Raw genomic sequence first — 26882 nt, forward strand, 5'->3', positions numbered from 1 at the left:
TGGTAAACCTCTAATAGAAAATTGAATACTTGCTTTTCAACAGTGCCCCACCATAACCCTCAGATATGTTGGCCTTTCAAAAATGTAAACAACAGTATTGCAACTTTATAGAAATAATGATTAACGTGTAGATATACATGTGATTGGGCTATGAGACCAAGAGTACTCAATAAATATAGCAAGCCTCAATAAGTGAACGTGAACTTCACTGTTCTACTCATTATCTCATTATTAGCTAGGTGTATAGTTCTGAACTCCATGTATTCATTCACAGATACATCATGATGTGGAAACAGATAGAGTGATAATCACTCCAGTTAATTGTCCACCTCTGTATGATGACGTGAAAGTGCAATTTTTCTCTTCCTCCGTGAGTAATCAAGAAACAACCTATGCCATTATTCTTGTCTGGTCTTTGATTCTGGTTTCGGATTTCCTTTGCTACAATTCCCAACAAGGGAGATGATAGGAGATGTCAATCCCTAGCCAGGGAGAGGGAGAAAACAAAAGCAACAAGTCAGATCTATAATTTTTTTTTAAAAGAAAAGCATATGTAATTTTAAAATTCTCTTGCTCATTTGTTTTTTCTAAATTCTATACAATTTGCATGGATTAACTTTCAAATAAGAAAAAAATACAAAAACCAAGATGTTAAAACAACAAAGGTATGTTTTACTCTATAGCAGTGATCACATTTTTGTTTTGTATCTTTAAAATACATCGCTCCCCAAGGGGATGCACTATAATTAGTGTTCGGGTGGTGAACATGATGTAATGTATACAGAATTTGAAATATGATGTACATCCGAAAAAAATAAAAATTAAAAAAATTAAAAAATAACACTAGCTTCTGCCAAACTAAAAAAAAAAAAAAAATTCATCACTCCCCATAATTTACAAAATACTTTAAAGTGAGGGAGATTTTATTTTTCTCTGAATTGATTTACAATACATTGTAAATGGTAGTTTTAATCTAATATTTACTTTATGAAAAACTGAACGTCTGCCATTGTCATTACTCTGAATATCATGTATATAGTTTATATTGATAGTCATAAAATGTGTGAGTAGGGCCAGCCTGGTGGTGCAGCAGTTAAGTTCGCACGTTCTGCTTCGGCGGCCCGGTGTTCACCGTCGGATTCCGGGTGCGGACATGGCACCGCTCAGCAAGCCCTGCTGTGGCAGCCGTCCCACATATAAAGTAGAGGAAGATGGGCACGGATGTTAGCTCAGGGCCAGTTCCTCAGCAAAAAGAGGAGGATTGGCAGTAGATGTTAGCTCAGAGCTAATCTTCCTCAAAAAAAATGTGTATTATTCTGTATATAACAAATTTCTAAGCCTCAGTAGTTTCATCTTCCTATTAAATCACCAAAGAGAACTGCCAATAAGTAAATATGCTGATCAATTTAAAACTTATTTCCTGTGCCTTCCTTCAGCTGCTGCTTGCTCCCTGTTGGGAGAGAATCTGTTAAGTACTGAAATGGTAAATATGTTGAAGCAAGTGACCTGGATTGCTCCCACAGTGGATGGTTACCCCTTGAATAATGGACCAGTTTGAATTCTCTATCAGTGGTCTCTACACCAAGCAGAAGCACTGGTGTAACGGCATTGACCCAGGGGACATTAGTAATACCTGGCCTTTGTGATTTTCCAGGGCCATGAGATGAAAGCACTTTCAAAAAATTTAGGTATTTTTATCATCATCAATAATGACGGTTAATTATCCAATGCAGCTGCTCCTTGTAGAAATGGACAATATATTTGGGCATAAATAATCATAGATCCTTAGTAGATTCTGTTTAGCACTATCTAAACCAGATTAAAAGACCACTGTCTACATTTATAAATACCTATCACGGAAAAAATAGATTTCCTTGAAATTTTTGGTAGAAACAGCAAAAGAACAGCAGTCTCGGGCCGGCCCAGTGGCGCAGCAGTTAAGTTCCTACGTTCCGCTTGGACGGCCCAGGGTTCACCGGTTTGGATCCCGGGTGCGGACATGGCACCGCTTGACAAGCCATGCTGTGGTAGGGGTCCTGCATATAAAGTAGAGGAAGATGGGCACAGATGTTAGCTCAGGGCCAGTCTTCCTCAGCAAAAAGAGGAGGATTGGTGGCGGATGTTAGCTCAGGGCTGATCTTCCTCAAAAAAAAAAAAAAAAGAGCCGTCTCTTAAAGCCTTCTCCTTTGCGTGTTAAGTGTAATGTTAAAGACTGTAAGTGCTGCATATTTAATGGCTACAATTGTCTGATAAACATGAATAAAGGAAGGAATTTTAATCACTTTGGAATGATTAGTTCTTGGTATCAATTTTACTATGAAAAATAACCTTTTATTTTTAAACCATGTCTTTTTAGAATATTCCTAAGTACTATGACAAATGCCCGTTTTTCTTCTGCTTTCATACATCATTCATGAAAAACAGGTACGGCTATGATATAATCCAGTAGAAATGGCTTCATCTTCAATGTATGTGTAAGGTGAAATGGCAAGTCTTTTGCTGATTACCATAAGCTCAATTTATAGAAACCAAAAAGTCCTCTAGTCACCACTCTTCATTGCCTTACTCATCTTAATCTGAGTATTTAAAAAATATGGTTATTCTTGAGACCCCCTGTTGCATCATCCTCAAGGTCTATACCATAGGACTGCATTATAAGTTAAAATGTATTCTAATCAGATCTCGGGTGTGGTGGTAAATCCCTCCCATGGAAGTTTAATATGAGTCTGCTCAGTACCTCGAATATGGCAGGTCCTCAGTATGTGTTGATTTACTGATGACCGGCCACCAGCAAATTCTCTTCCAAAAGAAGGCATCATCTAGCAAGGCTTCAGCTAGTTTAAAAGCTGATTGACTCATTTATATCAATGGCAGAAGTTATAAGACACAATAAGTACCATAAAGACAGCTGAAAAAAATCATTAATAGTCTCCCATTTAAAATGATTTTCTAATAACTAAATTGGGAAAGCTTTTTTAAAAATTAATTGATTTGAAGATTATTATTCCAAAGAATCTTCTACCATATCTGGAAACTCATTCCTGAGTCTATAAGTTCTTCACTTTAAGGAGTATGTTTTGTGGTGCTGAAAATTTCAGATCATTGGTAGGTATCAGCATACCATGAAATACAAAAGGAAAGTAATATTGAAAACCTTGTGCAGGTGAGTTTTGAAGAAGTGGTTGTGACTGTACGTGGCATGAATTGATAGTTCTCACTACATGCAAGCCTAGCCTTTCCTTCAACCCTGAACTACATCTAATCACACAAGTCCAGTGAGGCAACACTGAACTGAACATCCAGCCTACACACTTACAATGACACACATTTAACGGGTTCTGATAGACTGAACTTTGGATTTAATGGAAAATTTCTAGCAATTTTTTCCCTAGATGTTTGCAAACAATAAACTTTGATTCCTAACAGGAACAAAGTCCCTCATATAGACATCTGGGCAGAACGTCACTTGATGCTACTCCTGAAAAGTGGTTCTTGCTAAGAACAGTTTTTTCCTTTAAAACACCATAATCATATAGGAGAGGCAACAAATTAGATGACTTTTCTCCTCACTTATGTGTTTCTAAAGATTTAACATTTAAATTTCCATACTACCTAGTAAAGCTGTTTTTATTAGTTACAAGATTCTTAATCAGCTGAAAATGCCAGCTTCATCATTTAAAAGACACTCAGTATTTTATTACTCTGTTTTAATACACATCGAGTCTCTCTGGCTGATTTGTCCCATATAGAAACATATTTTATTAAACCCAGATGTCATTAACTCCATTACAGGCAATGTTAAAAGAATCGACGACATGTTGTTACTGCTGTGTTACTGAGGATTAAGATACTTTGCGTCTCCCTAGAGAAGGTGGGAGGACGGGCTCTGAGAAGGGGCTGAGCCTAACCGTGGCCAGGTCTCTTCTAAAGCTCTAACAAGCGGGCCCAGCTGCATGGCTTTCCTCTTAGCCCAAAATTAAACGTAATGATTTTTTTTCTATTCTAGGCTTTATCTTTCAAGAAGCGAACTGGATAATCCCCATAAACAGAAGACATGGAAAATTTATGGTCCAAAGTTTGCAGTCGAGATATATTTTAAAGCCAGAACTAACGTCTGACTGAGCACAGTGTCCTTTCCAGGATAGAATCACGTCTTTTCAATCCCTACTGCACGTTGACATCTTAAAAACCTGTCTCTTTGACAGTATACTTTTATTTACATATATGTACATGTGTTAAGAAATCTATTAAAAATATAAAAGGTAAAATGTCAGTGGCAGTTTTTTTTTCTTCTTTGAAGGAATATACTTCACACATAGTTTTCATCTGTATTGAGATAAATTTGGAACACAGTACACAGGAACACTCGCCAGCCCTGGGGGTTAGTGGTTAAGATTCAGCGTGCTCACCACTGTGGCCTGGGTTCTTTTCCTGGTCAGGGAACCACACCACCCCATCTGTCGGTTGTCATACTGTGGCAGCTGCATGTTGCTGTGATGCTGAAAGCTGTGCCACCAGTTTTTCAAATACCAGCAGGGTCACCCATGGAGGACAGGTTTCAGCAGAGACTCCAGACTAAGACAGACTAGAAAGAAGGGCCTGGCCACCCACTTCCAAAAAAATTGGCCATGAAAGCCCTGTGAAGAGCAGCGGAGAATTGTCTGATAGAGCGCTGGAAGGCGAGAGGATGGTACAAAAAGACCGGGCAGGGTTCTGCTCTGCTGTCCACAGGGTCGCTGGGAGTCAGAATTGACTCAACAGCACTAACAGGAACATTAAAAGTTACCACTTTTAAGAACTTTGAAATAAAACTTTCATATCAAAATAATCGAGATATTTTAAAAATGCGATTCTCCCCAATACTATGGGTTTATTTCATTTACTTATATATTTTTGAACAAGTATGTATTCCCTGCTTTCACATTTGTAATTTCAGGTTTATTAGAAAGGCAATCCCTATTTTCTTCCTCCACTTGATTTACAAACTGTCTGTTAGCAAACATCACATTGGCAGCAAAGACTCTTTCAAACCCCAAGAACCATTCCACAAGCAGTCCCCCACCCCCAACACACACTACTCTCTTGCCCCAAGCACCGCACGGAGTGACGAGCTTCCTTTAATTCTACAGGCACAGACATCGGGGAGGCTAACAGAATCTTGGTAAACATGAAGGATAAAGAATCTCAGTAACTTTTGCTTTTGTGTAACATCATAAGTGAAGCCGAAGGAAATATTTGCCTGGAGAAATCTAGATTATTTTACAACCCACCCCTACTCACAACCGACTTCACTCAGGTGATGTGGAACTGCGAGGCAAGGTCACCTTTCTGTCATAAACACACGCTAGCCCTGTGTCCACCGGAAATCATATTCTCATTGGTACTGGGTGCTATTTTATTCTAAGTACCTTCACTGCAACTTTATCTCAGGGCCATAATTGTCCTTGAAAACAGTTCTATTTTGGCTTTATTTAAATTATCCTTGAGTGATTTTCCTTTTATTGGCAAGGCTCTCAACAGTCTAGACCAAGTTGAATTTATCAAGAAGTGAGAGGTAGCAACTGATAAGAACCGGTGCCTCTGCTAAAACAGTGTACTCATTCCTGAAAACCTTGTGCTTGGCAAAAAGCACACTAAAAAAAAAAAAAGAAGTTCGTGGGGAAAAAATAGGGTTTGGGACAGACCACTCCAACTAAGCAACTTCGTAACTGGCATGCTAACCACTCACCACCCAGGTTGGCAGCTCAGACTATCTGGCAGTTGCCACCGTAGGTATCTTTTTTAATGGGGACCTAGAGCCGTACTTTAGAGAAGGGCTGGTGGTGGCAGAGCGGCACAGATGGGAGTAGAGCTCTGAGCCGCTGGGCATCATGGTGGCACAGAAAGCCGTGCAATCCTGGCAGGCTGCCTGGTTATGGTGCTCTTTTTTCCCCTCAAAATAGCCCACAAAGGGTCCCAGCTACCGGTGCAGCAGCCTAGCTGAAGGCTGTCTGCTTTTCTGACAGAAGTTGTCATTTTACTCCCCTAATCGGGCTCCCCTTGGAGGAAGAGGTCTTGGAGGAACATGCTTTCAAGTTGCTTCCACGTTATGACTACTTTATTCCCTGTATTTGTGTGACAGAAACGTGTTGTGGCAGAATACGTTGTACGGTTTCCTTTAAAATTCCTGGAGCAACAACCCACGGAGGGCAGAGGCGGCGGCGGGCTTAGGGGAATGGGGAAAAACTGCGATCTCACTCTTCAACCGAGCCAGTCACCTTTCTCAATACTGCCAACAACAAGGGAAGGAAACCGCAGTTTTTAAGAACCTGGCTTTTAGAAATAAAGGGGACTACAGTTGGGGTTTCTCTCCCCTAATCCTCCAAAATGCATCAAGATTTCTGGCAATTCTGAGTCACCACACTTCCCTGCTTTTGCTCACCTAACAAGAACTGGTTTAGGGCCTCTTGGGTATTGCTTTCTTCAAACCCAGTGTGAAGCGTTCTTTGACCAATGCAAGAAACTTCCATCATAATACATCAGAATAATACTGGTTTTCTTAAACAGAATTTACTAATCTGAAATAGAATTATCCAAAACTTAATAGCAAGAAGTTTAACTATTTTAAAAGATAGAATGGCATCCTGCCAAATCAGTCCCGTCCCATCCACAGCCTGGTGCAGGGGGAGTGATTCCAGAGAGCCAAGTTTCATACCGCCAGTGTATATAAAAAGTGTGTATTTTGGTCCATTTACCTACAGTGAAATAATTTTACATCAGGAATCTTGCTGACAAAAACCAATGCTTGTTGCAAGAAAACCACCACCTCGGAATATTACTAAATACGCCTCAAACATCACCGTCACTTAGTTCTTTGCATGGATATAAAGTACTTAAACAAAACAACTCATCACATGCTCAAATATTAGGTAAATAATTTAATGATGATAGAACAATAGAATTTCTTTAAACACAATATTTCAAGTTACTATATTTTTGTCTGGAGTACAAATCTGAAATGGTACAAATTGTACCCAAATACTGAACCATGAATTAAGCAAACAGAATGAAAAAAAAATTCTCCTGACTTTGGTTTCCATTCCTTACTCCCACTCACTCTTCCTTGCCTCAGACGGCTTCTACTGAAGACACTTAGTTCAATCCTTAAAGGACAACATGAGAGGGTCAGCTGCCGACAGGGCTAACCCCCAGACAACCCACAGGTGCAGGGCAGGGGGACCACAGACTCTGAAGCACTTCACTTCCTGCTGGAAGCCAGTCCCATTTTCTACTTCGCTTCAAGCCAAGACTGCTGAGATGAGGCTCCCCTCAGTAGCTACTGACCATTTAAGTATGGAGAGAAAAGCAAGGTAGAAAAATTATTTACATTCTGCCAACAGGGACAGACACACCTGGTATGGACTACTATTAACATTGTCAGGCTGCCTGCTTTCAGTCTCACAGGCTGCTTAAGAACACTTTTTACTGCGAGAGCCCTTGCTGGTCTTGGAGTGGCATGGAATGAGGCGGCTTGCTTTAGTGGTGACGAGGAGGACTCTCTTACACCAGGTGGCCAAGGAGCAGCTGCCCATCCCCAAGTCTGGGGATCGGATGAACTGGGGTTTTTGTTGTGGTTAGTACACATACATGACAGAGTTTAACAAAACTACTTTTCCTGTTTCCTTGCTTTATAAAGTCCCACCCCCACATGATCATCATTAAAATTCACTGACTGCCAGTACCAAATGTGAAAGGCTCCGAAACTGTAAAAGCAAGGCAAGCAGTATGGATCCTGAGACATGTTAGAATGGGTCAGCCCAGACATTACTCACAGTGGAGTGCAAACACTACACTTTGTCTAGTTCTGTCCAAGATGGGAGGACTCCACCCATGAGCCCCATCACTCAGTCACCAGACAGGGAACGAGGGCTTCTCTTGGCTTTGGCGCTCTGCTCCCTGGATGGGTTTCCAATTGGTGCAGGTAATGAGTGAGAGGCTCAAAGTAGATCAACAGCCCATAGATGGTCCAACACAATACTCTGGAATCCCACCCAGACCAGGAGCAAGACAGGAGCTAAGGGCTGTTGTCAGCCACAAGCTGACTTCACAAAGCACAGCAGCAAAGCCCCCTCCCTTCAGCCCCTTCCTCAACCTAAAGCCCAGCAGACAGGAAGCTCTTTGGGAGAGGGAAGGGAAGTTGGCACAGGGGAGGGCGTGCTGTTGCCCGAAGGCCTGATGCTCTAGGCCAAACCCAACAAGACGTCAGAGTGTAGAATATGATTCCACCTAGAAAATGAATGGCACTATTTTAACAGTAGAGCATCCTGGGAAAATCCAGGATGCCTACTCTGAAACAAATCAAGAACATGGAAGCCACACCAGTATGCAGGTATGGTCTCCTCTTTAAAACACAGATGGATATTTTAGTTTTCAAGCACCACAGGAAAACTTTTTAAAAACTTTAACCACTTAGTATAGTATAGGTGCTAAGCAGATTTTAAAAGAGACCCTACATATAGGATGGCTTAAGCCATCACTTATAACCATCTTTATGAAACGTGGTTAACGCCTCTAGGTTTTCCTGGTGAGATTTGAGATCAAACATGGAACAAAGTGTGCTTCACTCACAACACATAACCATCCAGACTGCATGTACGCATACAGGGCTACGCAAAAGCCCTGATGTAACTATATTTAGCCTTTCAGATTCGGTACAGAGGGCCAGCAGCTCGCCCTGAAAGTCCCACCAAGGACAAGAGCAGTAACTTTTCTATTTCAATACAATTATGAGCAGAAATTACATGATGCAAAATAGAGGTCCTTCCATAAAGCTGAAGATTTAAAGCAGAAGAAGAGACAAAAACAGATTTCCCACAAAATCAAAATAATTCCACATTGGTCTTGTGCTCCATGAAGCCCTGAGATGAACTGCAGCCCTCAAACGCCTATTTGGATCTGGGTTCGCCAGAACACGTCAGTAAGCTTCAAACTGGCTCATCAGCAACTTTCTGCTGTATTCATAGGCCAAGAATAGTGCCCCGTTGGCAGGGAACGCTCGGATCATAGTAGGTTTCAGTCCAGAATACAAGGCCATTATTCCTAGAAGATAAAAGGTGATGGAAGACTGAGACTCCCCTCCTTGGAGCCACCCCACAAAGCTGCAAAGCATAGATATTTTTACACTTAGAAATCCAGCCAATAGCACTAAAAACCAACAAGTGATGGAAAGACTTATTTCCGGGTTTCCCTGGACTGACGGAAACAAATCAACTAACAGAAACAGGACAAGTGTCAGGTCTCCCAGCAAAGCTGGTTGATGCTTAGGTAACATATACCAATTCCACACCTGGTTAACTTCTGGTAAATGGATTGGGTAGAGCTGAGGCCTCACGTGGGCAGACAGGAGGCAACCACAGAGCCACAGGAGGCAGCAGCCTTGCAGCTTCTCCTGGGGGATGAGGGCCACGAGGCATTGGGCCAGCAGAAAGAGCACCGGCACTGAAGTCAGAGACCTGTTTCTAGCATCAACACCAGCGTTGAAGTCAGAGACCTGTTTCTAGCATTAGCACTGCCCAAGGTAGTTATGAAGAACTAGTTAGATAATTGAGGTGTGAGAACTTTGTAAAGCCATAAAGTGTTACGCAAATTCAAAGAGGGGTTACTATCAGTAATGTACAAGATGTCTGCACTCTATTTGGGATACAAACTAAACAGTTTCTGCATATTGTTATGGTGCTTTTTTTTTCTTTCTCTGCTTTATTTCCCCAAACCCCCCCCTGTACATAGTTGTATATCTTAGTTGCAGGTCCTTCTAGTTGTGGGATGTGGGACGCCACCTCAACATGGCTTGACGAGCGGTGACATGTCCGCACCCAGGATCCGAACCCTGGGCGGCCACAGCGGAGCACGCGAACTTAACCACTCGGCCACAGAGCCGGCCCCTGCTCTCTCTCTTAAAATCAAGACAGGGACATTCACATCCCAAGGTTTAAGATGTACAGTGGATGCTGGAAGGACAGAACTTTACTCACTAGTTGCATAAAACTGGCTTTAAACAAACATTAACTGGAAAATCTTTATCCTCCTGCTTAACTCTAAAAATTGATAGCAAATTACCTTCAGAAGTTGCTTAGTGCATTTCTAATTCCAGAAGTCTTAGCATTAAGGATGTTGTACATTCTTTTAAATCCCTTCGTGTCTCTTAGAGATCATTTTCTGATAATACATTATGTAAAACAAGTGGTGCTAACTTCAAAACACCTATTCCCTTAGACAAAGCCCCTAGTTAACAATTCCCTCCAGGCTATTGAGAACAAAGAATCCTGACAGGTACCCGGGCCAGGGGTTAGGAATAAGAACTTTAAATTTTCTTGAGAGTAATGAAACTAACTAAACTAACTAACTAAACTAAAGAAAGGGGGTTGGAAACAGAAATCCACAAATGTGGATTAATATACAGTACTAGAAAAGGGATATGCGGCGGGGGAAGAAAGCAATTACACACCTGACCACCTCAACGAGACTAGCACCGAAATGACCAGCCCCTCTAAACATACCTCCTGTTTCTGCAATTACCAGACTCACCTTCATTTCTCACAACAGTTATAAAGGTTCCGAGAAATCCTGCCTGTTTCCCCGACATGGAAAGAACTTGAATTCTGGATTTTATACAATCCACTGGGTATACAGCAAGCCAGAGGCAGATTCCACCAACGCCACCACTTAACATCAAAGGGACAGGGCCTAGAGAAGAAAATTAGCAAACAGTATTTTGTCTCAAGGGCAGCTGATGTGATATTTCCAGGGGCCAATGGCAGTGGCCGGAGGTAGGTACAAACAAAAACGCTGCAAACACAATTCCCTGAGGAGACTGTCGAAGCTCTAAGAGCATAAGGTTCTGGTTGGTGGCCTGGGTCTACCCCTCATCATGCCAGGACGAGAAGCCCGAGCGAGGGTCATGTTTAGGCTGATCACTGTGGCACTGTGGCCCTCCTGTGCCATCCTTGGAGGGCTGGCCCCTAGAATCAGCAGGCCCCCAGCAGCATGGCAACGCCTTACAGGAGGAATGAGAATAGAGGCCACTGAAATGCAGGGTGAGGCATTTATCAGCCTTCTCTTAACTATCTTAATGCCCCGCAGCCCTGATTCTTCCTTTACCATGAAAAACCAAAGTTGTCTTATTAAACAAGACAGTTAAGCGTGGGAGCTTGACCAACCCCAGAATAAGTCCACCAACCATGAAGGGAGGTGTTCAAGAAAAAAGTTATCACCCATGTGATTCAAACAATGATATGGTTGTATCCAGCAGCTAAAGAGAACAAACTAGAAAGAACTACACTTTTCACTGCTCTCAAAACACTATCAAGACTTATTACCAAGTTCTAAGTTTATTGCAAGCTGACTTATAGGTAATTTCCCACAGGAAAAGTAATTTCTATATTTCTTCTTCCTGAAAATAGATCCAGAAGAAATTCACAAATGTTATTCTAGGGAAGAAGTTTGGGATGTGCTGCTCCAGCCCCTCTCCTGAGGAAATTATGAAGCGAGAAGAAGATGCTAGAAATCATTAGGCCATGTTACTTTCTTCGATTTAGAATCTCCCCAGTGCCAGGTGGATCCCCTACAAGGCGCCGCAGAGTGCACGGAATCCGCAGCAACCATACAGTCGGGAAGCGGACACCATCAACCCACCTGCCAGCCACGCAAATACATTTACCTAGTTCATCTTTTGATCTCCCAGATGCAAAAAACGATCGGCTCAGTTCATAGCCACCGAAGAAGAAGAAATAGCCCGGTACTTCTCGAAGTAAAGTGCTTGAGAGTCCATGGTAGAAGCCCAAGGGGCCATCCTTCCTAAGGATACTCTTCACGACAGACCAAACTGTACTGGGAGGAGACACAGAGAGACAGTTACAGCAGGCGAAGCAGCTGAATCTATAAACAGAGAACCAGAATTCTAAAAGGCCGCTGTGGGAAGGAAATCTCAGGGAAGCTCAGATACAGCTATTTTATAACAACCTTTGTCACCTGAACTACTCCAGGGTAAAGAAATCTCATTAAAATGGAAGCACACATTTCTAGAAGGCATATTATCAAAGATGTAAAAAAGCTAACATCTAATTTTTCAATACGGAATAAGCGAAATTACAATAAGGAGTTGTCCAAACTCAGCAAGAATAAAACGGTATCCTATTTGCCCAGTCCCTTACCTCCCTCGATTTCTATCTCCCCAACCTTTCTTTTGATCTGCTGTGTTCTGAGAAAATTGGTTCAGGTGTTTAGGGTTTGTCTTGTTCTGTGTCAGTGCAGGGAAACGAGCAAGTAACATTAAACATTACTTTAAGGCAAGACAAAAGAAATTCTAAGAATGGAGCTACAGCTCCTGTAAGGCAAGAAGCACCAGGACTTAGTTCTTAGAGAGGTAGTGGTGCAAGGCTTTCTAATTAAGCAGATCCGAGTCCTGCAGCAGCCGGAACACAGCACCCCGTCCATCTAGACTCCTCTTCCCGAGTACGTGCACCGTGGCAGGAAGAGCGCAGAACCCGCACACTCAGCAGCCTGGCGGACCCCTCACTCCTCACTTTGCTCTCAGAGAGCAGGTGACTCAGTTTGGACCAATGAAGGACCAAGCCCAGAGGTAATAAAGGCCACCTGCTTTTGATGATTATCTTCCTTCCTCGGACTTCAGAAGGCTTCATCGGGTATTATCCATCAGCCAGGTCCTTCCTGCAACGCTGCTCTCATCCTCGGATGTGAACGTAACAAAGTAACCCAACTCGACACGGCCAGCCTACCTTCCCATCCAAGTCTTAACCCCAAGCTACTCTACACCCCTGCGTGGCCACTGCTATGCCTAAAATACAGTCAGCCAGTACTTACTTTCACGCAAGCTGTCCATCTGCCTAAGTCCTTTGGACCTAACTATTTTCCTTAAAAATACCTTAAACCACTTCAAGGGGCACGAGGGCAACTTTCTGGGGGCTATTAACGTCCTACTTCTTGGGCACTGGTTACAAAGGCATGTTCATTTCACACTTACGATTTCTGTGTGTGTTCGTGTTACTGTGTACACATACTATCTCAATAAAAAGTCTTAAAGACTCACAGTTTTGGACTCTGGGCTATGAATAATAGATTCAAATTGGTTGTAAAGAATCCCAAGGGTGCAGGAAATTGGGCTCTATTACAAACCCCAGCCTCGCTGCTGCAAGGGGACTGGTAACTCTGAAAATGGTCAATTTATCTACCAATTTTCCCCAGTGGATTGACAGGGTCTGAGTTAACCACAGCAATATGCACCCCCAGAACTGCAGTCAGCCAGATGTGAAGATAAATAAGCAAGTTTTGAGATTAATCAGGATAATAAATTGCTTTACAATTCAAATAAATCATATGTACGTGACATATACACCTTCACAGGGTAACTAGGATCTTTCAAGACTGAGCTGGAGAGGAATTTGATCTGAAGGGCAGCTATGCTCACAACGGTCCTGCTCAGTGTTCCCAGAACTGGCGCCCTTTGCAGGTCCCCTTGAAGGATTAGGGAGGGGCGTAAAGAAAGTTACCGCGGGGATCTGAGGTGATCAGCCTGAACATCTACGTGAAACCTGGGAAAGGGCATCAAATATTCATCTCAGAACCCAAGCGGCCCTTATGAAGGCTCAGTTCTCACACACAGTTCCAAAGCTGTCTGCCATGTGCCTCCAAAAACAGCTGGGGATCATGCCTTATGCCCTCAACCGGTCAAAAGGGGTAGAAGCTCCTGGCTTCATCACTTCTGGGGTATTAAACACCTGTCTATGATGTTTTGTGTCCTGGGGGGTGGGTCCCACCACCACAAATAGTCCGTTCAGAAAATTATTCTGATTGGTAGAAGTTCTAGAAGCAGTATTTTGGATTAGACAAATCTGTTTCTATATCTGTCACTTAATTTTAGTACAATATATTTTTTAAAATACTCAATACATGTTCGAGACCTAATGTTTGTGCCCAAGCGGTGCTTACTTCTGGCTTTTGGCTATCTTCCCCGACATCTGCGTTTCGTACATGGTCTGTAGCCGGCACTTCACAAGCTCAGTGGGGCAGAGCACCAGGGCAGCAAACGCGGAGGCGAAGGAACCGGCAGCCGCATTATGCAGGTCACTGAAAGGACACAGCACAGGAGACCAGTTACCTGTCCAGCCGTTCATTCATGCAGCACTCACTGCGCTGAAACTCAGTGGTAAAGGAGAGTGCAGATGAAGGGAGAGAAACACTTCCTGAGTGCCCACCAGGAACGTGCACGTGCTGTTTCATTGAAGGATCTGCAACTCGGTGAGGCGAACAGCAAGACCCCAACTGCCACACGGAGAAAACGACACTTAGACATGATACGTGTTGTGCCCAAAGTCACACAGCTGCTAAGTGGCAATGATAGGATTCGAACCCAGGTCTGCCTGACTGCAGGATCCATGCTCCTTTATCAGTCACAACGCTATGGACTGAATGTTGGGCCCCCCACCCCAGATTCCTTTGTTGAACGCTTTAACCCCAATGTGATGGCATTTTGGGGGTGGGGAGGGTCCTGTAGGAGGTAATTAGGTTTAGATGAGGTCACGAGGGTGGAGTCCTCATGAAGGGATTAGCGCCCTTATAAGAGACCAGAGAGCTAGGCTGTGCTCGCTCTCTGCCATATGAGGACACAGCAAAGTGGTCCCTCTGCAACACAGGAAGAGGGCCCTCCCCAGACACGGAACCAGCCAGCACCTTGATCCTGGACTTCCCAGGGTCTAGAAGTATGAGTAACAAATGTGTGTTGTTTAAGCCACCCAGTCAATGGTATTTTGTTACAGCAGCCAGAACAAGAAACACATTGACACACAAAACAAAACCAAAAACCATGGAGGAGGAAAAAATTACCTATAGTCCTATCACCCAAAAACATACACTATTAATACTTTAGTGTATTTGCCGCTAAGCTTTAAATAAAACTAGGTTCTGAGGCTATGCCTACCAAATCCAACCTGGAGCAGTGGAGCATATAACTGCCACAGATGAAAACCCAGAATAAATTTTTAACCAAAAAGCTGCCATTGCAAAAAGATTTCCCAGGTCAGCTGATGACCGCCTCAACCTCAGCAACAGACGGCATGAGGGTGTGATGGTGCCGGAGGAGAGCATAAGGCCGGTGCACGTCAGCAGTTCGAGGGTTGTAGGTAAAATGACTACACTGGAAATGTAAACGGAGGAATGAACGCACATTAGTCCAAAAGCGGAAGCACTCACCGCATCTCCTATGGGTTTAGTACCACCAGCCACAGTCAGCAGCATTTCCATCAGGAGGTGCATAACGTCTGAGCGTCTTTTTTTGTGATGTTGGCAGCCATTGGTAGTCATTATGGAGATCTGTTACTTTATTAGGGGTTGTAAAATGGTGATATTCCTATTTAATTCTATGATTTTTTTCATTTATTAGTTGGAATAACTTGAAACATTTAAATACACTTTCTGAAACATGAAAGAAGAGAGCCCCATTTTTCGTTGAGTAAATGTTAAAACAGTAATAATGACAAGTCCAAGTATTGAATTTGAATTGCCTCAGGGTATCTGAACAGGTCTTCCTGTTTGTAAATACAGTTTTTAAAAGCTTCTTAACAAATTTTATGATTTCTGATTTCACTCTGATTGTGACTTCTGTTAAATGCCAACTGGTGCTAAGTGTAACGTAATACGTCTTTTGTTTCATTTTTAACAGGAACGAGGAGGAATAATGTCATTCACAGAGGTATACTGTTTAGTAAACCGAGCTCGAGGAATGGAAGTAAGAATAGAATATTTAGATATTCTTTTAACTACTTATAGACTTTCTTAATATAGTACAAATTCCCCTATAGTGAATAGAATTTGAGGAAGGGTTGTGAATATCAAAACTATTTGGAGAAGCAGTGTGGTGCAGTGAATAGAATACTGCCCTGGGGTCTAGGAGGTAGATTCTGTTCCTGGTTTTGACAGTGATTTGCTGAGTGACCTTGAGTAGCTTACTTAACCTCTCTGGACTCAGGTTTTCTACCTTTAAAATAAGGGTTTGGACGCACAGATACCTTTCAGCTCTAATGTTCTGTGTTTGTGTTGTTGTGATTAATAAGGTTGAGTGTGATGCCCCTTCTCTGTGATAGTTACCTGTTTGAATTAACTGGGTTGGATACCAATTGCCTGTAAATGATACAGAAAAAGCTGCCCCGCTTCTTTGGCTCTGAATCTGCAGCCGCTGTTCAACTCTCATTGTCCCTTCACACCCAAATGTCCTTGGCCTCCAGGGTTCTCGCCGTTGTGCCCTCTAAATCAGTTTTGTGGTGTCATCTCCATGCAAATGACCCACACCTGTCTCTCCAGCATTCAGCCCGCCCCATGAGCTAAGCCTCTGCTCTGTTCTTATTTCAATAGTCATCATAACTGCCATCAGTGAGTGTTCACCATCCGCCAGGCACTCTGCAAGGGTTCCCTCATCTAGCCTCCCAATAACTCAGTGAGGGGCCTACTTTTACTGTCCCTGTCTGGGGGATAATTTGGGGAAGAGGAAATTGAAGCTTAGGAAGATTAAATAATTTGACCATGGCAAATTATTTGGACCCAGGCTGGGCTGGCTCTGGAGCCATTCTTTGTGACTCAGAGCTGTGCTTGTCAGCCACCACATGGGCTGAGTCTTTAAGGCCATGTGGTCCAGAAGGGTAGCCGCTAGCTAGCCACGTGTGGCCACTGTGAACTTGAAGTGTAGTTAATGTAAACTGAGAGGTGCTGTAAGTGTAAATTATACATTGACTTTACAAGATTTAGTACAGAATAAAGAATTCTTAAATATCTCATTAGTAATTTTTGTATTGATAATGTGTTGAATTTTTGGACCTATTGGGTTAAATAAAAAGTACGTATTAAAACTAATTTCACCTGTTTCCTTTTATTTTTTTAATGTGGCTACTAGAAAATTAAAAATTACATTTATGACTTGCATTTTGTTTCTGTTGGATAGCACTGCTTTAATGAGTAGAAGTCTGCTTCTTTGTTAATCCTTTTTGCCTTGTAGTGATTAAGCTACCTAAAATCCTTGATAAATGATGTTTTAAGTTTGCTCTTCTGTTTCAGTGGTCATTATAATTATATAGCATCACTCTATGAATTTTCAGTGTAAACTGGATTTGTTTCCCCATTAGTTGCTCTCGCCAGAAGATTTAGTGAATGCGTGCAAGATGCTGGAAGCGCTGAAATTACCTCTCAGGTAAAAGGTCCTCCGCGGGGCCTTGCTGGCTGTAGTCGCTACTCCTCACAGAGTGGACAGGCAAGCCCTGCCAGGTGCCGTCCTGCAGGGCCAGCCACCATATCGCCCCTCTTGAAATTACATTCCGTGTGAACAGAATTCACTGGGCCCACAAGCATCTCTGTCATTCTGGCCTCCATCCTTAGGGCTGGGCATGGCCTGCGGGTGCTAGTAGTCTGATGGCTGTGGATTGAGGGCAGTGAGAGTAGAATGTAGGCACCTCCCATGAGGCCAGAGTAACCAGCGCCTCCTCCCCTAGACATTTTGCGTTAGTTTCTGGAAGCTTAGAAGTGCAAATATTGAGCTGTGAATTATATTTTCCTTATCCTCAGGTTAAAAAAAAGTAGCCATACGTATTTCTGGATTATAGAAAAGCCTCTGGATTATAGTTCATAATTTTATTACCTGTTTATTCATGAGCTTTTTAGTTATGCCATGGTTGCTTGTGGTCGTTATGCTTTAAAGGTTATTTTGTGTTATTCTTCCCCTCATACCTGGGCATAAAAGATATCAAGAAATACTTGCGCCTCCTCAGGGGTTGAAAATCCCGGATATTCATGGCTTTGTTCTCCCATCTGCGATTTGTAGGCTCTGAGTTTTCGACAGCGGCGTCATGGTAATTGAGCTTCAGGCCCACAAGGAAGAGGAAATGGTGGCCTCAGCCTTGGAGACAGTATGTGAACCCAGCTTCCTCTGGTTATTAGGGCTTGCTACCAAGATGCAATGCTTAGCAACTTGAGAAACAGGATTTCCTTTTGGGTTTAACTTTACTAAAAAGTAACATTTGAAGACCTAATTAAAAACAGTTTATCATTAATGAATAAATAGTAATCAAAATTATACTTTGAAAGCTTTTTGAAACTTACTGATACTCGTAACGTCTTGTAAGTAAGGAGATAGAATTAGTGAGGCGTTCTCTTTTCATTTGATGCCCAGTGTTGAGAACAGGTTCTTAACTCTGTTAATCAGAATGTTACCCATGACTGAACTTTTTCTTTCAGTAACACCCACATAAGCAGCATTATAAAACATCACAAGTTGTTTTGTGAAATAATTGCTTCAAAAAATATGAAAAGCAACTGTAGTTTAGATGGCTTTTGCTGGCCAAACTGCTAATATTACTCATGAGGATATTTGAAATATTACTGCCTTCATAGCCTCTGCGGCGAGCCTGTATAATTTGAATAACTCATATTTATTATGCTTCTAATTTTAAGCTCGATGAAAATCCCAAGACTATAGGTATTTCTACCACATATTTTAAACTACATCTGTAGATAAGGGTCCTCAGTGGAGCGTGTAATATGCACTCAATTAGAATTTGTCGTATGTTCCTTCTTAGAATAGCCAATAGTTCTTTTTAAGCTTTACCGCAGTGCCTTTGTACTCCCGCACTGTTTTACTATGCACTTCGTGATATTTTAACCTCTTCTCTGTTTGTTCTGGGTCCTTCAGCTTTTGCAGAATTAAACATTAGTGAAGAAGAGGTGGTTCTGTAGTGGATATTCTTACATTTAGTAGGAAATTCAGTCTGTTATTCCCTAGTATACTGGTGGATGCTCTCCTTAGGTTGGCGCCTAGACGGTCCACACCATCACATTTTTTCTGCTCTGTGTTTCTGTTAGGTTTCAGAAAAGGGATCCCTAACGTCAGAAGAGTTTGCCAAGCTCGTAGGAATGTCTGTCCTCCTGGCCAAAGAAAGGTACGTAAGGTCCTTGCTCTTCATTACACCTTGTAGTTTGTGTTTCTGAACAGACACATGATTGTGGCTTTTCCTCTTGATTTCTAGGTTGCTTCTTGCAGAGAAGATGGGCCATCTTTGCCAAGATGATTCCGTGGAAGGCTTGCGATTTTACCCAAATTTATTTATGACACAGAGCTAAGGGTTTTGTATTTGAAATACTTCTTGTCCGTATCTTTGCGTCATGTAGAGGTTGTCTGACATTGAGCTCAGAGTAAACCCTGATAAACTGAGCATTTACAGGAACTTTGCAGTATCATATAAAACCCTTTTAATTTCTCCCTAAATATAAGGGTCCAGGAAGGTTATTTAGGATAAATATAGGAAAATACAGAAAAATGAATGACAATGTGAATTTGAAATCATGCTACGGTTGTAAAGAACCCTCAGAGTTGAACTTGAAATATGGTAGATTTTCACTCAATCCTCAAGTCTGACTGTTTTTTAAGGAAAGGAATTTAGTTCATGGGGGAAGAAAAGGAGAAGTTGCATGTTTGGACAGGTTAGAGTGTTATTTTGGTGTGAGAAAAATTCACTGAATTATAGATAAGGTTTTTCCCTGTATCTAATGTGCCCATTTTGGGGGGTTTTCATGAAGCAAGTCGTACGTACGGGGTCGTCTAAGAACCTGACAACATTGGAACAAATATCAAACTGCGGAATGCTGTCCTCAGCTCCTCCTAAGGGCTTTTCTTTGGAAGCAGCCATACGCATGTCTGCAGCAGACCAAATAAAGCACTTAAAAAGGGAGAGAATTTTATTTGTCTTACGTATATATAATCTGAGTAGTTTCTTTCTTTCCTTTTTTTAAGTGATTATTTCATAGCTGGCATTTAAAGAATGCAACTATGTCATTTTGTTTAAAAAGTACTGTGGATTTTGAAACTGAATTAAAGAGCTGGGTAGACATGCCCAGAGATAAGATTACAAATTTGGGAAGCAGACAGCTCAGGAATTCCCCAGGATTGTTGTGCAGGGGAGGGGCTGGGAGAAGCTTGAACTAGCTTAACAGGAACCTTGGTGCTCTTTGACCTCGAAGCCAAGGACAGGAACATAGACAGTGGAAAAGTAAAATGTCTCCTTTTCCTTCCCTTAAGGAGTTTCAACATTGAACTTTTAAAAATATTTCTATCACATTCTAGCAATATTTTTTTTCTTTAGCCACACATCATAAGTTGTGTGGAGAAACTATCTCGCCAAACAGTATTACTGAGGTAACAAAAACTGGCCGATGTTGAATTTAGATTGCTTGAGTTTTAAAGTGGACTTGCCTGCCTTCATATGTTACTGTGGTACAGCATACAGTATGTCGGCATTACCTCAAACTCAGGGACCCCATGGGGACGAGAACACCCTCTTCCTGAGACTGAGTTGGAAGTGGAAGGTAGCGATAGTTTTTGACCAAGTCTCTGGAAGGGATAGTATCTGTATCGAGAGAAGGGTTGAGACCAGGAGGAGGGGATACCCAGGGCCACACTCTGGGGTCCCTAAGACATTCTCACTGAGTGAGGTGGAGGGCCACTGCCTGAGGCTACTGCAGATGCCCTTTGGGGACCCTTTGCCTTTGCAGGAACCCTCGGCCGCAGACCCAGGGAATCCCTCCAAGTGCAGGCAGAGTCTGTCCCTGATCCCTGCCTGAAGAGTGGCTGTCACTGCTTTGTGTCCTCCAGTGTCATGGGAATGTTGTGGCTGAGGCATCCTGCCTTACTTAGTCTTTGTTCTCCAAATCTGTCACTGATTCTATATTGTGATGACAGATCCCCGAATTCCCCCCATTGCTCAGCTTCAGGTTTGTTTTGGGGAAATTCAGTGTCGGCTGCCCAAATCTTTTGGGTCCTTGTGTAAGCCTGTTTATGTCACTCCCTTCTGAGTTGTACTCTCTCTCACTGCTCTGGCATACTTGCACGTGCACATGCACGCACACATACACACACGATATCTGGCTACGGCTTGTAAAAATTACAAAGATAAATAATCTGTTTCACCGCTTGGAATGAGTTGCAACTAAGGTTGTTTGGGCTCCTGGATCTAGCTCTCATGGTTCGGATTCATTACAGCAAACTCCCATTGTTCACCATATTGATTTACAGTAGTGTGACAACATTAACAAACATGGCGCAACCTGAATTGTATAAGGCGAACTAAAGAAGAAAAGTGACATATGAATATATTTTGCAAATGTCACATTAACTAAAAAACAAATATGAATAATTTCATTGTTTAATTTTTTAAGTGGGCATTCTCCACTGTTTCCAGACCTCTGTATGTATATTTTTATCTTTTTTTTTTTTTTTTTGCCAAATAAGGTGTTATTTTGGTCCTCTGTTGGTAGAGGTTTTGTTTAAATAGAGCCAATCAGGCCCTAAGTGCAAAAAAGTTCTGTCTTGCCGCTTATCACTGGTGTGGTTATTATTTTTGCTTTCCTAACTTTGCTCTTAGGAGCATAAATCTGTTTGTAGCGTTATGGTAATGGGATATTTCTAGTCACATACTGTCAAAAGTTTTTTTACATTGTACAAGTGAAGATTGCTTTCAGGATTAAATGATTGGAATTAATGTATATAGAGTAAAGTTTTTGCAAAATTTAAAAACGATGTTTCTTGGTGTTCTCTTTAAACACTTTTTGAAAAATATATGAAAATGATAAACCTTTAGTTAGAATAAGCCAGTATGTTACAATTTTTTTGTTTAGATTTTATAATCAAGAGTTGATTATAAATATTTATGACCTCAAGCTCTTACTATTTTAGTTTTAAAAGAATGGGAAATGGCTCATGAACTGTTTTCTTCTAATTCCTGATGTGAATTCCACTGTTGATTGACCTTGTGTGTTCATGTGAATGTACTGTCTCTCGTTCCCTGTTACCAGACAAATCTGACCAGACGTGATTGTCAGCATTCTCATGCTCAAATACTTAAACTGGTTCTTCTTTGCCCAACAATCTCAGAGTTTTCATTTTGTTTCAGTAGAGTCACAACTTATAAGGTAGTTAGGTTTCAAAGACTGTGCTAAAGACTGCCTAAGGATGAAATCGAGCATGCTCAAAATGATCCTTGAGAATCTCTTAAACTGCCAATAAAGTTCTCTATATTAGATTCCCTGTAGTGTGATACATGAGGATGAATAGTTTATGAATATAGTAAGTACAATATATAATACAAACTACATATCAACAGTAGACTTTTACAGCACCAATAAACTATTTAAATATGGATCCTTTTTTTTCCTGAATAGTATGGTTGAATTTATGTAAATTTATTGCCGATCCCATCCATTTTCTAGAGTGTAAGCTCACAGGGCAGAGATGTTTCTCTGGTTTGTTCATGGATAGATCCCCAGAGGCCAGAACAGGGCCTGGCACACAGTATGACTCAATAAATAGTTATTGAATGAATTAACTCCGGTGTATATATCTATTTATAATTTGGCTCCACTTTATCCTACTTTTTATCTCCCATTCACTTCAATTAAAACACATTTTTTTTTAATACATACTGGATTTGTGTGAGGAGCTTTGTGGGCCATTGGTGGGGATACAAAAGTGAATAAGATACAGCCCCTGCCCTTAAGAGGGTGCCCCAGTTGGGCAAAGAGACATGTGAGCAACCTTAATTGAAGATGGAAGGAAGTCCATGCCATGAAAGGGGCACAGGTACCACGCTGTGGAAGACAAGGAAGGAGCTTTTCGTTTTGAGGGAGGGACCTGGGAAGGCCTCGTGGGAGAGGAAGAGCTTGGTAAACTAGACTCACGAGGACCAAGAGATGGTCAGTAGGTGGCAGGCATTGGGTCACGGGAACAGCGTGAGGTGTGCCTCTTCCTGTTGCTGGGACGCTTCCCCTTGTCTGTCCAGACTTCCCATCGTTCCTTCTTCCCACTCACACCCCTACCCCCACTAATCAAAATCATGCTTTGCTCAATCCCACCTGCTCTAGAAAAATCTGTTTCCAGTACACAGCTCTATTTCTAAACTCCCTAAGAGTTACTGTCCGTCTCATATACTTGACTGTGTTTTATCTTGCTCTCTATTTGTTGTCTTGATGCCGTAATAAAATAGAGAAATTGGATTTCTTTGAGTTCAAGGACTTTCATATGACACAACTTTTGAATTCCCACTCCTAAGTCAGTGATTGTACAAGGTAGACCCTGGTTAAGTACTAACTGAATGGAGCGATTTTGGATTATAATGTGCCAGGAGTTGACTCACAAACCTAAATCAGTCCTTTACCCTTCTTCCCAAGGGGCTTCTCAACCAGACTTGTCAGGGCTCAGCCAGTCTGAGATACACTATCTTATTCAAATTCCATGACACAGGCCACATCCATGATGTGGGAAGCACTCCAGAAAAGTCAGGTTAACACACATGTAAGATCTTGTTATTACAGTGTGAAAACTGGGTAATTCGTGTCCTTCCTTGTGCCCTGATAATCAGGAGTCAGTTAAAGTTTTTCTCTCAGGGTATTATCTAGGGAAATACAAGATCTCTCCATTTGTATAAAGGATGTTATTGAGATAGTGAACAATTTTCACACAATTTGCACAAGATCATTAGACCAGTCACTGACCCATAAAGAGAATTCAGGATATCTAGACAGCCAGCTTTAGTTCAATACTGACAAGAACATACCGCTGTCCTTTTGAAAGCTTTTTTTCCCCTTCAAGTCTATGTGCCTTCTTTTAGAAAAGATTAAACTGTTTTAACTGTCCAATAAAGACAGTAATACAGTTTGGTGAGAATTCTAATGAAGGCAACAATGACCAAAGCTGTTATTTAAGAAATGACCAAGCACGTTAACCAGCCACTTGTACCTGGATTGAGGTCCTGGGGAGAGAGTGTCTTTGAAGGATTAATGCAGAGCAAGTTGCTTTCTGACTGTTTCACCCAGTCACCAGAAAACTTCAATATAACCATTATTATATGCCTTTTATAGTGAAGGAAAGGAGGGATTAAGTAATTTGCCCAAGGTTACAGAGGCAGGGCTGGAATTAATCTCAGCTGTATCTAACTCCAAAGCCCACTCTTTGCATTGAGCTTTTGCTTTTAAAACTGAAAATGCCAGGGACTGTGGCATTTGAAAAGGAATCCCAATTTGAGCTGATGAATGGATATTGGACTAGATAGTTCTGTTGGTAGTGAAAGTGGATAATGACTTTAAAGCCTCTTTTGAAACTTTGGGTAGATTAAATGAATACTGCTAGAATTAGTTATTTGACAAGATAAATACTTAGCAAGTTTAGTACCTCTGGTAAACTGATAATTGAATAATTGTCCTATCTTTGAAAAGATTAAGTTAGATTCAAAGACCTGCAAATGCTGTATTTTTTTGTTTTAAAAATTGAGGTAGGGGCTGGCCCCGTGGCAGAGTGGTTAAGTTCGTGCACTCTGCTTTGGTGGCCCATTGTTTCGCCAGTTTGAATCCTGGGCACGGACATGGCACCGCTCATCAAGCCATGCTGAGGCAGCGTCCCACATGCCACAACTAGAAGGACCCACAACTAAAAATACACAACTATGTGCTGGGGGGCTTTGGGGAGAAAAAGGAAAAATAAAAATCTTTAAAACTAAAAAAATGGAGGTAAAATTTACACAGTGAAATGCACAGATCTTAAGTTGGATGAGTTTTGACAAATGCATAAAAAATCCATGTAAATCGCACACCAAACAATAGAAGATATCTGTCGTTCCCAAGAGGTCCTTGGTGCCTCTTTCCCATCACCTGCTCCCCAGAGGCCACCACCGTGCTCTGATTTCTACTACCACACGTTAGTTTTGTCTGTCAAGTGGTGTATTTTGTGTAAAAGAAAAGCAAATGGTGAAGCGTATTGCACTTCACAGTGGACTCGAAAATGACAGCTCTTAAGGTGAACTCCATCCTCTTGTGTTCTTTTAAGAAGACAACTTTAACACTTGCGGATTAGAGTTTTTTAAATGTTCTTTTTGATTTATTGAACAACCATTTCTGGCTGCTAAGAAAACGAAGATGCACTTTACCTGAATTGCTTCCTTTTGAAACTCTTCGATGACATTTGGGAAACCAAGTTTACAACCCACCAGTTATGCACTTCAACGACTGACTTTTGTGTTACCCCAGAAGAAAATGACGCTGGGGAAGTGACTGAATTTGAACTGGTGGGAGACTGCTGGCTTGTCCTTAAAATCCAGGTCCAGCCTGAGGTGCGGGTGTGTGCGCGCTCGGGGCTCCGCACCCGCTTCCCGCAGGCCCTGGCCAGCCAGGAGCGTTTCCTGCCGGGTTTCCCGTCCAGCAGCGCGCTCGCCCGGCGCGGGCAGGAAAGGATGCGCAGCCCAGAGAGGGCGGGGCAGACGTGGCCGCTCGCCAAGGTCCCCCGCCCTCCGGGTGCGGCCCTCCGGGTGCCGCCCTCCTCGCGCCTTCTGGGCGGGCCCGGGCGGGGCTGCGGGAACCCGGCGCTGCTGTCCAGGGCGCGCAGTCCTGGGACGCGGGATGCTCGACGCCCTGCCTCGCGGCCCCTGAGGCCTCCTTCCTGCCACCCTTCTCGTCGCCTCGCTCGCCCCGGCCCGGGCTGCTGCGCCCACCAGTCCCGAGAGGTAAGAAGAGCCTTCCGCGATCCGGCGGGCGCTGCTGAGCCGCGAGGGCTCCCGGTGGCTCCGCCGGGGCCCGGCAGTGCGCCCGGACCCGGCCGCCCCTTCCCTCCCCGCAGCCTGAAAGCACAGGTGGACACTCCCGTTCCCTGGACGCTCCCGGTCCCCTGCCTTCGCTTCTTAGTGCTCAGCCTCTGCCGCCGAGGAACGCGCTTGGAAAAGTGTGCCTCTCCGCATCTTGGAGTCCCGGCTTTAACGCGAGCGCGGCTCTCCCCTGGCGCAGGTGTGGCCGAGGGGCTGAGGCTGACGGTAGCGGGGTGTTGAGTCCCAGTTGGGATGCTAAGCGTTTCAGAACAAGTTTGGGTCTTTCTAAAAAGAAATCCTCTCTGAGATACAAGCATTTCAGAACAGTCCTCATTTTAAGAGGGCTTTGTGCTGGCGACGCGGGCAGGGCTGGATTTCCAAGTATGAACTTGACTTGTGGGCCTTTGGAAAGCTGAGTGGAGGTGGGGAGCGCCCAGCTTCTAGGGAAGCTGCGTCCAGCCTGGGGGACCAGGGTAGAGCCGATCGAATATATAAATAAAGCCTGTTTACACGAGCTGCTTTGGAATTAGGGATTTCCTCCTAATAAATATTATTATTAGATATATACACACACGAGCGTGTGCGTGGTTGTCAGAAGGGTCAAAAATCACTTTGCTTATTTTTATTTTCCCTTTTATTTGGTAAGTCATTGGTCCCATGGACTTTAGCGTAATTTATTTTCTTTTTCGGCAGCTATGAAGACCCTGTAGGGGTTTCTCTTAGCTGGTTTCAGCAAAAACTTGGGATCTGAGCTTGGCATGATGCTGTTAGCCATTGAGAATATTCACAACAGATACATTTAAAATTTGTCTGTAAACGTTTTTGTATGTGAATGCTATATAGAAGTATCTTAAAATGTGTATGAAATACACCTAAGTTCTTCTTTTCTCAAAATGATTCTCAAGCCAAACATAAGTAGCCAGTAGTGTATTGGGAACACGTTGGAAGAAAAGCAAGCAAGGTGTAAAAAAAGGAAAATTAAAGAAGCATGCTATCTTCTTTAAAAAGTGTAGTGCTTTTTATCCAGCCTTCCATTCCATTCTGGGGTGTTCTGTTGATATCTTCAAATTAATGGTTGAGCTGGTAAAAATTGAGCATTTATTTTCAAAAGTGAGAACATTTTTAAAAACATCCTTATTATGATTTTCAGGTAGGCTGGTGTATTTTGTAATTCCATTTCCATTCAGCTCTAAATGTAGATTATCACACAATTCTGTGTTTTACTGGTCA

General features: G+C 42.5%; 3 protein-coding genes and 1 pseudogene across 11 annotated transcripts in view; 3 read left to right on the plus strand and 1 right to left on the minus strand.

Moving 5' to 3' along the window:
- The window catches only part of LOC138918357 (mitochondrial ornithine transporter 1-like), a 68336-nt gene extending 50373 nt beyond the window's left edge, over nt 1–17963 (minus strand). For 2 of the 6 annotated variants that reach the window (XR_011427694.1, XM_070239608.1), the window contains exons 1-4: nt 17764–17957; nt 13984–14121; nt 11696–11865; nt 10564–10722 (exon numbers count right to left, since the gene is read on the minus strand). Coding sequence is in view for 5 of the 6 variants with exons in the window: in XM_070239608.1 (XP_070095709.1) it covers nt 10564–10722; nt 11696–11865; nt 13984–14121; nt 17764–17828 (532 nt within the window). In the remaining variant the exon portion in view is untranslated. Of the gene's footprint in view, nt 1–317; nt 483–1671; nt 2037–6902; nt 9079–10563; nt 10723–11695; nt 11866–13983; nt 14122–17763 lie in introns of those variants that run through there. The other 4 variants (XM_070239606.1, XM_070239604.1, XM_070239605.1 and 1 more) reach the window with 4 other exon arrangements.
- The window catches only part of LOC138918351 (phosphatidylinositol 3,4,5-trisphosphate 3-phosphatase TPTE2-like), a 390322-nt gene that overhangs the window by 178022 nt on the left and 185418 nt on the right, over nt 1–26882 (plus strand). For both annotated transcript variants that reach the window (XM_070239583.1, XM_070239584.1), the window contains 3 exons: nt 275–370; nt 2357–2424; nt 4007–4268. In XM_070239583.1, the coding sequence (XP_070095684.1) occupies nt 275–370; nt 2357–2424; nt 4007–4118 (276 nt within the window). In that variant the 3' untranslated portion in view covers nt 4119–4268. Of the gene's footprint in view, nt 1–274; nt 371–2356; nt 2425–4006 lie in introns of those variants that run through there.
- Nucleotides 15698–21601, plus strand: LOC138918361 (vacuolar protein-sorting-associated protein 36-like). 3 transcript variants are annotated; one of them, XM_070239612.1, is made up of 5 exons: nt 15698–15778; nt 17166–17230; nt 17858–17942; nt 18895–18971; nt 19059–21601. In XM_070239612.1, the coding sequence occupies exons 3-5, from the start codon at nt 17883–17885 to the stop codon at nt 19150–19152; spliced, it is 231 nt and encodes a 76-aa protein (XP_070095713.1). In that variant the 5' UTR covers nt 15698–15778; nt 17166–17230; nt 17858–17882; the 3' UTR covers nt 19153–21601. The 3 variants fall into 3 exon arrangements, with proteins under 3 accessions (XP_070095713.1, XP_070095714.1, XP_070095715.1); XM_070239613.1 differs by lacking the exon at nt 15698–15778 and having other exon boundaries at nt 17149–17230; XM_070239614.1 differs by lacking the exons at nt 15698–15778; nt 17166–17230 and having other exon boundaries at nt 17788–17942.
- LOC138918354 (thrombospondin type-1 domain-containing protein 1-like) overlaps nt 25437–26882 on the plus strand; it is a 29811-nt pseudogene continuing 28365 nt past the window's right edge.

The sequence above is a fragment of the Equus caballus genome, chromosome 17, assembly GCF_041296265.1.
Source record: "Equus caballus isolate H_3958 breed thoroughbred chromosome 17, TB-T2T, whole genome shotgun sequence".
NCBI classification, from domain to species: Eukaryota; Metazoa; Chordata; class Mammalia; order Perissodactyla; family Equidae; genus Equus; species Equus caballus.

Coding starts and splice junctions, on each gene's coding strand:
- LOC138918361 (XM_070239612.1), top strand. CDS start 17,883: ATGGTAATTGAGCTTCAGGCCCACAAGGAAGAGGAAATGGTGGCCTCA. Junction 17,943..18,894: donor TGGCCTCAGCCTTGGAGACA/GTATGTGAACCC, acceptor TGTTTCTGTTAG/GTTTCAGAAAAGGGATCCCT. Junction 18,972..19,058: donor GTCCTCCTGGCCAAAGAAAG/GTACGTAAGGTC, acceptor CTTGATTTCTAG/GTTGCTTCTTGCAGAGAAGA.